This window comes from Syngnathus leptorhynchus, chromosome 13, assembly GCF_054491065.1.
Source record: "Syngnathus leptorhynchus isolate UIUO chromosome 13, UIUO_Slep, whole genome shotgun sequence".
NCBI classification, from domain to species: Eukaryota; Metazoa; Chordata; class Actinopteri; order Syngnathiformes; family Syngnathidae; genus Syngnathus; species Syngnathus leptorhynchus.
This window is the reverse complement of record NC_141207.1, coordinates 9,611,269-9,623,506: the sequence shown is the minus strand read 5'-3', so window position 1 is coordinate 9,623,506 and position 12,238 is coordinate 9,611,269. Positions and strand designations below refer to the sequence as shown.

General features: G+C 41.6%; 1 protein-coding gene across 2 annotated transcripts in view; it reads left to right on the top strand.

Annotated features, from left to right (window-relative positions):
- The window catches only part of rabgap1l (RAB GTPase activating protein 1-like), a 39,530-nt gene that overhangs the window by 25,497 nt on the left and 1,795 nt on the right, over positions 1-12,238 (top strand). The window contains exons 14-25 of one of the 2 annotated variants that reach the window (XM_085927766.1): positions 20-133; positions 1,887-1,961; positions 2,061-2,186; positions 3,013-3,156; positions 4,620-4,661; positions 6,904-7,032; positions 9,729-9,821; positions 11,306-11,416; positions 11,492-11,596; positions 11,663-11,746; positions 11,836-11,907; positions 11,975-12,175. In XM_085927766.1, coding sequence (XP_085783892.1) covers positions 20-133; positions 1,887-1,961; positions 2,061-2,186; positions 3,013-3,156; positions 4,620-4,661; positions 6,904-7,032; positions 9,729-9,821; positions 11,306-11,416; positions 11,492-11,596; positions 11,663-11,746; positions 11,836-11,907; positions 11,975-12,175 — 1,296 coding nt within the window. Of the gene's footprint in view, positions 1-19; positions 134-1,886; positions 1,962-2,060; positions 2,187-3,012; positions 3,157-4,619; positions 4,662-6,903; positions 7,033-8,149; positions 8,461-9,728; positions 9,822-11,305; positions 11,417-11,491; positions 11,597-11,662; positions 11,747-11,835; positions 11,908-11,974; positions 12,176-12,238 lie in introns of those variants that run through there. The other variant, XM_085927767.1, reaches the window with a different exon arrangement.

Genomic DNA, 12,238 nt, shown 5'->3' with positions numbered 1-12,238 from the left:
TTTTGTCATCTTCTGTCAGGATTCAGCTCAGGAGGCAGTGATCACTCGCGATATTCACCGTACCTTCCCTGCACATGACTACTTCAAGGACTCTGATGGAGATGGACAGGATTCACTCTTCAAGATCTGCAAGGTAAGAGTAAAATGTATTTTGCTGACTTTGAAATAGTCTGAAAATTAATGAAAAATAAATTAAATAATACAAATAAATTAATAACTAAAAATAAATTCAATACAATGCAAATCAACTCATCAGCATCTTATAGGATGAGTTGAAGAGCTTATTGTGTTTATCAAGAATGGAGAAGTGACCTCTGAGTGCAAAGTAATGGAGCTACGTAAAAGGGCAAAGGAATTAAAGGGGGATTGTCGAGATGTTTTCCTTTTTTTTTTGCTACCGACATTGTCTTTGCTGTTATTCATCATAGTTATGCGAAGAAGAGCTTAATGGATTAAATACAGCTATTGAATTATTGTCCTTGAGTTCTCTTTGCCCAAGGTCCTTGCCAAATGTTTTCTTCTACAAACGTTGTGTGTTGTCATTTTAGAAAATGACAATATTGTAAAGCTGGTAAATTGATCATGCTTCATCTCTGTGCATCATCATATTAAATCTACCAATCTAAATCATTTTAATTCAATTTGTTTCACTGTTTCTACTGTTTGGAAAAACGGCAGCCACATTAAAAAAAAATGACAGCAGCAAACAAATTTGATAGTTTCAATTATGGATTGAGGTTTTAGTCCAATGTAATTTTGCACTTTTTGTGCTCTCAGCTGTGTGAGAGGATGGCTTTACATTTTACATTGGGTCCGGACCCAAATAGGTCAGTGGTGAGCTGGCCTTCATTTGTATGCAAATGAATGTAGATTTGCTGCTGATAAGGTTGGCTGGATCTTGAGGCATGAGTGGGCTACAGCCAAGCCAGAGTTTCCAGGACCCCTTGTAAATGCATCTACTGGCTAATATGCATGGGGTCTTTAATCTTCTAACCTTTGTTCTCCAAGAAAGGTCAATTGAGCTGTGTGACCTTTCTAGTGACAGTTTGCTTTATTTTCTTAATGTTCCATTTAGTCCCGCTTCCACCTAAACCTGTACAAGTACTCGTCAAGGTTAAATGTCTCCCTTCTGGAAAATGTTTATTCTTGGTTCTTAGTCAACAGATATGTGTTTGTAAAACTGTTTTTTTTTTTCTTTATTAGAATTAATGTTTATGAATTGAAGGTTTCATTATTCATCAAAAATGTCATCTTAACATGCAAACAGTTTAAAAAAAAAAAAAGAATTGTTTTGAAACGGGTAGCTGCAAATACTTCAGGCTGCTGGCTCTGTTCTGGTCCCAAATTGAGATTTGTCCCACCAGGACCTCCCCATCCATCTGTCAAGCGACAGACATGTCACCTTGCTGAGTTAGGAATGTGTGAATACCGCACTCAATCAAGCGTGTCAGCATGGAGATTAGAGTCCAGGCACTTTTGCATGACATCACCATTACTTGCACATCAAGCCCTAATTTAGGCAAATTGAGCTCATTTTTTAAAGAAGAGGTTTGGAATCCGCTCTTGTCAATGAGCCAGTATCAGATAAGACAATTTGATGTCAGCTAGTTTCAGTAAAAATAAATGTCTTGTTAGTGAATACAAATTTGTATCATATTTATAAAAATATATTGCTGTCAATATTTCTGTGGTTACTGGGAAAATAATGTTGTTTCATGAAGGTTAATTGAACACTAAAATTGTTCCTCAATCTGATTGTGAGTGTGACCTCAAGCCGGTTTGGATTGATGGATGGATGGATGGATAGATGAAATTATTTAGTGTTGAAATTGGTTTAATAAATTATTCATTGTTACTTTTTCTTTTTCTCTCTTTCTCTCTTCAAGGCCTATGCCGTCTACGATGAGGAAATCGGTTACTGCCAAGGACAGTCGTTTCTCGCGGCCGTTCTGCTTCTGCATGTAAGTAAACATTGGAACACAGGCGTGGATTGTCAAAACAACACTGACATATAGAAACAATAATCATTCAAAGGACATGTTGTTACTATTGTTTTCCAGATGCCTGAGGAACAGGCCTTTTGTGTGCTGGTGAAAATCATGTTCGAGTATGGCCTCAGAGCTCTGTACAAAAACAACTTTGAAGATCTTCATTGCAAGTTCTTTCAGCTGGAGAAGCTCATGCAGGTACACATTGTTTGAATTCATGCTTGGTAATATTTACATCAGTTTGAATTTTAAAATGATTATGTTCAGCAAATTAATTAACATTGCTGTTTTGGCCAGAAAACCCCCCCCACATCTCTCTTCCTGGGAAATGTCTTTAAGACCAGGGACCACTCTTTGATATTACTCAAACAAATTTCACATCCATTTCAATTTGAAGCCAGTGATTAGATGCTGTTTGCAGAGCTTCTTTGAACCGCCCAGACTTCAAATATCTTCTTGCTGCTCATCCGTGATTTTTTTTTATTTATTTTTTTTACTGCTGCTCTCTTCATATGATGCATTTGGCTTTCTCAAGAATAACCAGTTTGTTCTTAGAATCCTACACCAATTAACAGGACAACCATTTTCTTGAAAGTACCGCCATTCTTTTCTTTCATAAGGCATTGAATTAAGAAACACTTATCAGCAGAACGAGCCTCGCTTTCTCCTGTTAGGCATGAAAACCAACTTGCGGGAAAACATCTTGGAAACCTAAAAATATGTTGAGCCATCTTATTAATAATATTAATGATTTTAAAAATAATTACTTCATAAACAAATGTAAATAAATGAACACGGTCAAATAAATAAATAAATAAATAAATAAATAAATACATACATACATAAATAAATAAATTCTGTCCTATTTAAATGGGAGCCAATTATACGCAGATTTTTTTCTATTCACGGTCCGGGCCAGCACAAAAGGCAGCGAGTGGACCACTATATTGCATAATTGGATTTACCACACTAATTGTTTTCCCATTTCCAAAGTGTCTGAAGCGCTTCCTTTCTTGTTTTCTAGGAACAGCTACCCGATCTCTGGTCCCATTTCCAAGTACTCAACCTGGAGGCACACATGTATGCCTCTCAGTGGTTCCTCACCCTCTTCACTGCCAAGTTCCCCTTATGCATGGTGTTCCACATCACCGATCTCCTGCTTTGCGAGGTATCGTGCGAGCTCTTTTGTCCAACTCTCAAATAGTGAGCTAAAAGGGAATCATCCACAGCAGGTGTCAAGGCCCTAAGTAGAAGACACACGGTCCAATCCATGGGGTATTCACCCTGCCCTTTGATTTGATCTGTCTAATCAATAAAGATGTGCCTATCAGGCTTTTAGGTTGATCAAATGGTCAAAACAAATTTATTAGGTATCCTCACCAACTGATATTTACAAAGATTGCGTCTCATTTGTTTGCTTTGGTTTCTGGAGCTGTTCTCTTGGTTTTGTTTTTTGGAAATACGTTATTACAAAACTATAACTTAAGTAGATGAAAGCATCAAAACGAAACCTCGTTAATATCACATCTCATGCATCAAATTATTCATAGTGTCATCATTTCTCTCAAATCACCTTATCCCACTTATTTAAGGTTACAATGCAAAGTGGATTCCAAAAGATTCCAAAATAGAACATTTTTGCCCCCCCTGCTCGATCGTGACCCGTCTTTCAGCCTTCACTCCTCTTTTTCCATCCCTCCCTCCCTTCCTTCTTCCGCTTTTCCTGCTCCCCACTAGTCAAGCCCCCCCAGCAGAACAATAAGACGCTTCCCAGGTTTTTCCTCAGCCAATGAAGCGCATGATAAGAATCTGTTGCTTAAACCTCCGTTCTCATCTCCTGCTACTCCGACAGCTGTTCTCCTCGTGTATCACTTTTTTACTCTTAAGACAGCAAACAAAATGCGTCCCTCATTTGCGCACGGCAGGTGAGCGCAATTCAGTTGGAGCGCGTCAAATGAGCAGGAGATTAAAAAACAAAAACAAAAAAACAAAAATTTCTCTTGTGGAATTTTTTTCCTTTGAGATGCTCAGTGGGCTTTATGGTCTCGTGAGATATGCAGGGCAGTTAAAGTAACGTCGGGCAGTAATAAGAAAGACATCATCATAATTTACAGCTCATTCAATGTGGCTATGACATAAAATGTTTAACGTGCACATTACATTTCATTACTTTTGGGGAATGTGTGTAAAAGAGAAATGGAATATATCCCGCTGGATTTCATTCCACCTTTACTATTTATCCTGCAGTCTACCCTGCCGCATGTATTTATCTTCTTTGTCCATTTCAATCTTCTGTATTATCCAAGTTCTCGCTCTTCGATCCTGACTCGACGTTGTAGCGCCATCTTGTGGCCCATGCAGGTCAGTTTATGAAGACAGCGCCCCTCCTCGTCTGGATATTTTTAGCTCTGTGTTGCCATGTGAAATGATCAGAGAGACTAAGGAGACGTGGGTGTTCCCGCAGAGCGGCCAACTCGACATGTGTGTCACAATGGCATTTATCATGTGCAATATGTGAGACGTTGTCGAAATTGAAATTCCACATACGAATCTGCTTTTAGTGCCAGTTAATGAGACGGCAAATAAAATGTTTTTACAGTTATTGATGTGTTGCAATGTGTTGTGTTCCAGGGTTTGAACATCATCTTCAATGTTGCCTTGGCTCTGCTCAAGGTTAGTAGATCAACTCATTCAACTATTTATTTGACTATTTATCCGAAACAAGCTGTGACAGGTAGCCAAAACAGAACTTTTTATTTTTATTTTTTGCCCCTCTACCACTTTATTGTTTTTGCCTAAGTGGTGTGGAATTCCTGTTTGTTGTGTTAGCAGATCTTCTTGCGGCCGATCGTATTGATTTGTTCTCGTCATATTGCGTACGGATGGTCCTTTGTCAATCATCGATCATGTTTGTAAACATAATGCCGAAGTTTTAAAAGCGCACACACAAGGAGGCTTGGTGTCTCGGGTATCGATTGGATTCCATAATCGTTAAAAGAAAAGAAAATGAGGCCTTCAACAGCAGCACAACAATGACCTCAATGTGTTCAAAATGGATACGAATATAAAAAATGTATGATATATACAGCAAATTATTGTTGTGGTATTGTATTGTCGCACAAGTTGTTCACATTTAGAGATGACTCCCCCCCCCCCCCCTCCATAAATACAGAAGTCCATCCTTAGTTTGAGTTGACTATGAACATGAGTCATTAGTTTGACAATTGCCATTGTCTCTGTATGTGTCCATTTTGCTGGTACTATTTTTCTTTCTCATAATAATGATACCTGTTCAATACTATAATGTTGGATGCCATAGTGGCTATTGGGAACAAATGTGGATTCCACGAGCAGCTTCCTATTGGCCAGCCATGACGGCATTCTTTCTCCTCCCTCCCTCCCTTCCTCCATCGTTCCTGGTTGTGCTCTGGTGTCTCAGCCCCCCTCCCTTCTTCCATCTGGGTCCATCCAGCTCCCTCCCTTTCCTGCTTCACCGTCATCACTCCCAGAATGTAAGGTGTACCCATCAGCAATCTGGACGTGAAGGAAGAAAGCTTTTTTTTTTCTTTTTTCTTTACATTCTGCTCTCGCCTGGAGCTTCTTTTTGTCGTCTTCAGTTTTTCTCTTCTGGATCCTTTGAGCCCACCAGCTCTTGGTCCATATCTTCTGCCGGATCTATATTTTTGCAGCATGCTACCTCCCGAACCACCGAATGGATTGCAACATAGATGACCTGCAAGCTGCTAGCCATTAGCTGTTAGCATCACAAGGCGACAGCGGTCTGGAAACACCGTGTGTTTTCATGCTTTTTTTTTTTTTTTTTGCTTTGCCTCGCCCCAGTGGCTGACCAGACCAATGGCTCTGGATGACACGGACTGACTCACACACAGATGCATCCATTTAGGCTGTGTTGTTGCCAATCAAATGACTTTCCATTTCAAGGAGCTGTCTGAAGGATCTGCCCACCACTACAGAGCATCTGCTAATGGAAATGTGCTTAAGGTCCATACTGTAATTTTTTTTTGGAGTTGGATATTTTTTTTGTTTACCTCCTGTCGAATAAGTGCCATACTCCTTGCTGCTTTGGTTGTTTTGCATTTCAAAGACATCCTGGAATATTTCAGGTGGCTTGCTTCCTGGACTTGTGAGATGTTATTGGAGTTTGAAGGGAAAAGAAGACAAATGGTGCTGTTTGTTGGAGCAGCAACCCACGTGTTATGCAGCTTTGTTGCTTAGCAACCAGATACCGGATTGTTAGTGCAGCAAGGTAAGAGTGGCTCGCAGGTAGAAGACAGCGTTATGCAACCAACGGCATCCCTTCCTCATTTTTTGACTCTAACGCAACGAGCGGTCACTTTTGGGCTCTGACAGTGGTGGGATGAAGACTCACTCGGTCTTCTCTTTGATTTTATGAATTAACTGCGCCTGCGGTCATTCTGTCCTCTGACCCGGCGCTCCGGAGTCGTCCGTCAGTCGCTGGATATCTTTGCGACGACTTCATCTGATGCAGACCAAACGGGATCTTTCAGACGACACGCTGGAGTCAGCGGCTATCCCGAGCCCAAAGAGGGAGTCCCCCTTGGCCTCCCCGCTATCGCCTCTCCCCTCTCCATCTGCTCTTTCGGCCCCTCTGCGAAGGGCGGTGGAGGATGGAGAGGGAACGGCAGAGCAAAAAGCCCAAAGCAGTCAGGCCTCGGCCGATTCCTTGTGTAAAGTGATGGATCTCCTCGGGATGGGACATCGACTCTTTGTCCCCAAGCTGCTGGCGGTGAGACGGCGGGAGCTTGTGAATTATTGCCATCGGCTTTTTTTTTTCCCCCCGTGTTCCCTCAATTTTTCTGTTGTTAGTCCGGTTTGTATTTAATAAAGGACTTTCAATTATTTGACTAATATTTACCGACCTATTTACCCGCAGACATCCAAGGAGGATCTTTTGCAGGCCGACTTTGAAGGGGCTCTGAAGTTCTTCCGAGTGCAGCTGCCCAAACGCTACCGAGCTGCAGAGAACGCCAGAAGGCTGATGGAACAAGCTTGCAACATCAAGGTTGGCCTGGTCTTTCTTTTTCTTCCGCGGATGCCGCTGACCTGTGCACAAAACCCGTTCTCATCCTCTTGACTTGAAGAGACATTTTGAGAATTTGCCGAGGTCACAAACTACACAATGTCATACATTTTTGAGATCCGTGTGTGTTTGAGAGAGATAGATAGAATAGATAACTCTGCTTCTCTCCTCCAATCATTCCCGTGTTGCTCACCTTGAGTCTACATGGTTAATATTTAACATGTCTGGCATTCTTCTAGTCTACCATCCAAAGGCAAGTGTCTATTTAGTTGTGATGATCTGTTTGAAAGTTGACATTATCTTTGTCTGAACAAACTTTCATTTCTCCAATAGATGCGGTCGTCAACTCTATTTGTTGATTTAAACCTTTAAGATTCCACTGTAGCTTTGCCCAAAAATCCTTGAAACCATTCCAAGCCGAAACAAGTTTCTTCTCCCTGCCCTCGCCCCCCCCCCCTTCTTTTTTCTTTCTCAGTCAACGTATAAAGCGGATCAGCTGAACTATATAAGCTGCTTAAAATAGCGAACACATTCCCTGCCACCTTGGCTTGATCAACTCGACTTGTCGGGTGGCTTAGCTTTTTTGAGGATTATGCCAAGTATTTGAATTTCTCAGGATCTTAGGCGTCCTTTGGACCCACGCTAATAAGATGACTTCATACGTGTACGTGTATGCATTCTTTTGCATTTGAAGTGATCTTTCACATTTTATTTAGACCACTTTTTTCGATGCAACGAAATAAACTGTGGACTTGAGTCTTTTGCATCTGCTAAGGGGAAGCATCATAAAGTATGTAGTCAGGAAAACAATTCATTCTGCTTGACAACTGTCCTTTTATGTGCCTGGAGTGGAGGTGTGAACAAAGCTTTAGAAATATCTCGAGTGATGTTTTTTTTTTTTTTTTAATGAAATCAATATTTCAGACCGGGAGAGCAAATGATAAGGAATCTTATCAGCGGAAAAGAAGAAAAAGCAAAGTCATCATCTTCTTTTGTCCTCCACAAGGAGGGGTTTGGGGAGGGGGGGGGCGGTCACACAAACAGGTGTGTTGTACTGTTGGCTCACTTCCCCCACCAGCGCCCGCCCTCCACTCAGTGGGCAGGGCTCAACTCCTGAGTAAGAATCTCTTGAAAGCAGCCAGTCGCTTGCCTGCCTCTTCTGCCCGCCCGCCTCCTCTGCGATCAGAGAGAAGCCCGAGCCGTCAGCCGCACCGCACTGGCTCTCTGACGTTGTCTTCCTCATCGGGGTTGATTTCTTCTCTTCCGCTTCCTCCTCGCCGCCGCGAGATGATGCAGGAGGTGTCCATCGTGGTGGCGTACGATGCTCACGTTGTTGAGCGGCCAAGCGAAGAGGACGCTCTGGCCCGTTTGGTTGCTCACTCCAGACCTATCAGAGCACCTCGACCTGTGGTATGTCTGGTTAGATTTGGCTCCATGTATTTGGAATTGTCTTCGGATTCAGTTTGCACTATAAATAACAATTTCAGATGCCAGTCACTTGTTTTCTTCTTTTGCATATTTAACACTAAGCGGAAAGGCTGGTATTTAAATGTGTCTTATTTTGCCCCTGGTAGCTTGTTGGATTTTTTCTTTTTGTCAGTCGGCTGGACTCCAAAGCGACCTTTCTTTCAATTACAATTCATTAGGTATGAATTTGGAATCAATGGAGACATTGTGTTTGTATGTGGGAGCTGGTTTGTTTGCCTCACGTGGCTAATTGAATTCCATGGCCTAGTTTTTCCATGGGGTGTCCACTTGCCTTTGTCCTTACTTCAATATTCCAACTCCTCTGGCCTCATCAGCATCGGCGCGCTTAGCAAGATAATACCCCACCCAGAGCTAGACCACGTGATCTCCACTTGGGGACCAACTCCTATTTCTTCTCCTATTTCTGCACCATCCCGACATTTCATCCTGAATCATCATGATTTTGGAATGTGAGATTGTGTGTGTTGCAAAGGTTAGGAAAGGGTTATCTTTATTTCTGCTGCCCGCTCTGTTTTCCCACTTGAAAGTTGCACTGCTTCAGTAGTCATGCAAAAGTATGAAAAACGCACTCAGTCAGAAAGACAACAATGATTTGTGTCTGTTTAATTCCAAGATCTTAACGCGTGAAGTTGAATTTCAGCTCTCAGTGACTCAGGTGCTTGACTTGACAACATAAGAAGACACAAGTAAGCATCAGAGAGGAAGAAACCATGAGCACAATCCCCAAGAGTAGCACTTGCTACTATGGCGATGTTGTTTTCACACGTGAGATGAAATGACCGCAAGCTTCAAACAGACACACACATACATCTCAATATCAGTGAATTTTTTGGAGGTTGTCCTTATTTTCTCAACATAGTTAATGTCGCATTTGTAGTTTCAATGATTTCTTTTTATTATTTCAGGCGCCATCGTCCTTTAAAAGCCACTTGGAGGCAAAATACAGACAAATTTGTTTTTCAGCACAAAAAAAGAGTCCAATAATAAATGCAGCTTAATGTATCTTGAAACTTTCTTCTTATGTGCACGCTCTTCTGTTGATTTTGAAAAGTAGAAGCTGCGCAACACAAACCACAATGCCACAATGTCACTGTTAGGAATGACGGTTATTTTCTTTCCGAATATGATTTGCTTTTATAGGCGGTGAGACTTTATTGCTTGTGCGGTAAATTCCTTTATTTCTTTTTTAGGTTCCAACCAAGAAGCTTAAGAAATTTGAGAAAGAATATCAGCTGCAGAGAGAGAGCCAGCTCCAGCAAGAAGACCCCATTGACAGATACCAGGTACTAACACACAGACGCTTGCTTGCTTGCTTATTTATTCATTTATTTTATTTTATTTTATTTCTTATGATAAGCTTTATCTCATCTCCCAAGCTTTGTATACATCATGGTCTGTTATATTGAAACATTCTTGTTTCTTCCCTAGCATCACTTTTCAGGTGTATTTCTCAAAGTTATATTTAGCGTCAGGCTTAAAATTAGACTTCTGTCATTGTTAAACATCTGTCGTATCTATTCTAGGTATGCTCAAAGACCCTCTTTTTTTTTTTTTAAGGGGGGGATTCAAACTCTGAAAGTGGTGTCTGTTTACTTGGATAAAATGTCATAAATATAAATAAGTAATATTTATCCAAATATAAATAAATCATGACACCAAAAAATACCTTAACGCCATTGAGAATTGTTGACAACGTGAGAGTTGCAGTCGAAACTATAAGCTGCTGCTTTTAGAAAGAAGGAAGGAAACGTTTACTTTCGATAAGCTCTGCTGTCGTTTCCTCTTCCGCTAACCCAGAAAAGACCCAAGGAGCAAGTTGCTTTTTCTTGAAGGAGGGATACCAGATCACCATTCTCTCTGTGCTTTCTTTCTTTCTTTCTTTTTTGTTGTTGTTGCAATTTTAGATTCGCTTATCTTTGTTGATCAGATTGACGAAAGCCAGAGTAGGGAGAGAGAGAGAGAGAGCGAGAGAGAAAGAGAGGGAGGCTGAAAATTGTTGGACACTCCTATCAGGATCATGCCTTAAAGGTTTACTTTGTGGTGCTGTAGCCTCCATAGCGAGACGGGATTGCAGATGGTGGTAAGATCTTTCTGCTTCCTCTGAGCTAGTGATGATTTGAACATGTGATATGAGGCAATTATGTTCATTTCCACACAATGCAAACATCCCAGTCTATTTGAAAAGAGGACAAATGACTAGGATTGCTTGCTTTAATGACACTGACGGGAAGCAACAAATTGTGATATTCAAACTACTCTGTTACTTCATCCCATCTCTGTATTTAGAAATAGAGTATGTCAAAGTTTTTATGTTAGCATCTAAATTGTAGGAACTAAAGAGATGGTTGTCTTATAAATGTTTTCTGCGTCACGTGGCCGTGTCATTATTAAATCAACGGTGTCATGTGAGAGAACTTTTAAGGCAGTCATGAGATTCCAGTCATGGCTCACAATAGCCTTTTTATATGCCATTATTTTGCATTATAAGAATTTTGCATTATAATTTTCACAAGGACACAGAGAAAGAAAGAAATGACAGAATATAATGGAGAATTGTTTTGGTTTTTTTTCCACTAGGCCTTCAGGTTTTAGTGCATTTAATCCCATTTTATGTGTGTATGTAAGGACCACAAAAACATTTTTTTTTATTTTATTTTTTATTTTTTTTTTATAAAATGCAAAATGAATGCACTACATACTATGGTTAATGAGATGTGTACGTTGGCAATATCTTATCGTCATCTGCCACATGTGTTTGTTTCTACAGAGGGAGAACCGCCGTCTTCAGGAAGCCAGTATGCGTCTAGAACAGGAGAATGACGACTTGGCCCATGAACTGGTCACCAGCAAGATTGCCTTAAGGAATGACCTGGACCAGGTAATCACGTAGGAACTGTTCCAGGTCCATCTTTCCATCCATCCATTCACCCTTTGTGGCTTTGTGTGCATTCAGGCAGAAGACAAGGCCGATGTTTTGAACAAAGAGTTGCTCAGCACAAAGCAGCGTCTGGTGGAGACGGACGAGGAGAAGAGACAACAAGAGGAGGAGACTGCTCAGGTAACTCTGCTCCAACTGGCTCGGGAGCCATGTTTTGATTTCATTGTTTATTTGGGGTTTCATCAGTTGAAGGAAGTCTTCAGGAGGGAGCTGGAGAAAGCCGAGCTGGAGATCAGGAAAACCACAGCCATCATCGCAGAGTACAAACAGGTCAGCTTGTTTTGGTTTCATTTGGACCGTTGAATGCATGCTGGAGCTCTCATTTGTTATCTCAACAACTCGGTGTGTGTGTGTTTCAGATTTGTTCCCAGCTTAGCACCAGGCTGGAAAAGCAGCAGGCAGCAGCAAAAGAAGAGCTGGACATTGTCCGGGTGAGATTTCTGCAAGAAACATGATTTGGTTAGTTCTTCTCTAACCTGCGTGTGTGTATGTGCCCAGAGTAAAGTCACAGATTGCGAGCACTGTCGAGAGCTTTTCACCACCCTGGGTTCCCTGCAAGTGTCGTCTCCCGCCCGTGACCACGCAAGCTCGGAACCGCCGGACGAGGAGAAGGACGGACTGAAGGAGCAGCTCAGGGAGATGGAACTGGAGCTGGCACAGACCAAACTCCAGCTGGTGGAGGCCAAGTGTCGAATTCAGGTGAGCGCCACCCAAACCTTTCTGTTGCGCCATCCAAACGACCTTGAATTGTCCTCCTGTGGC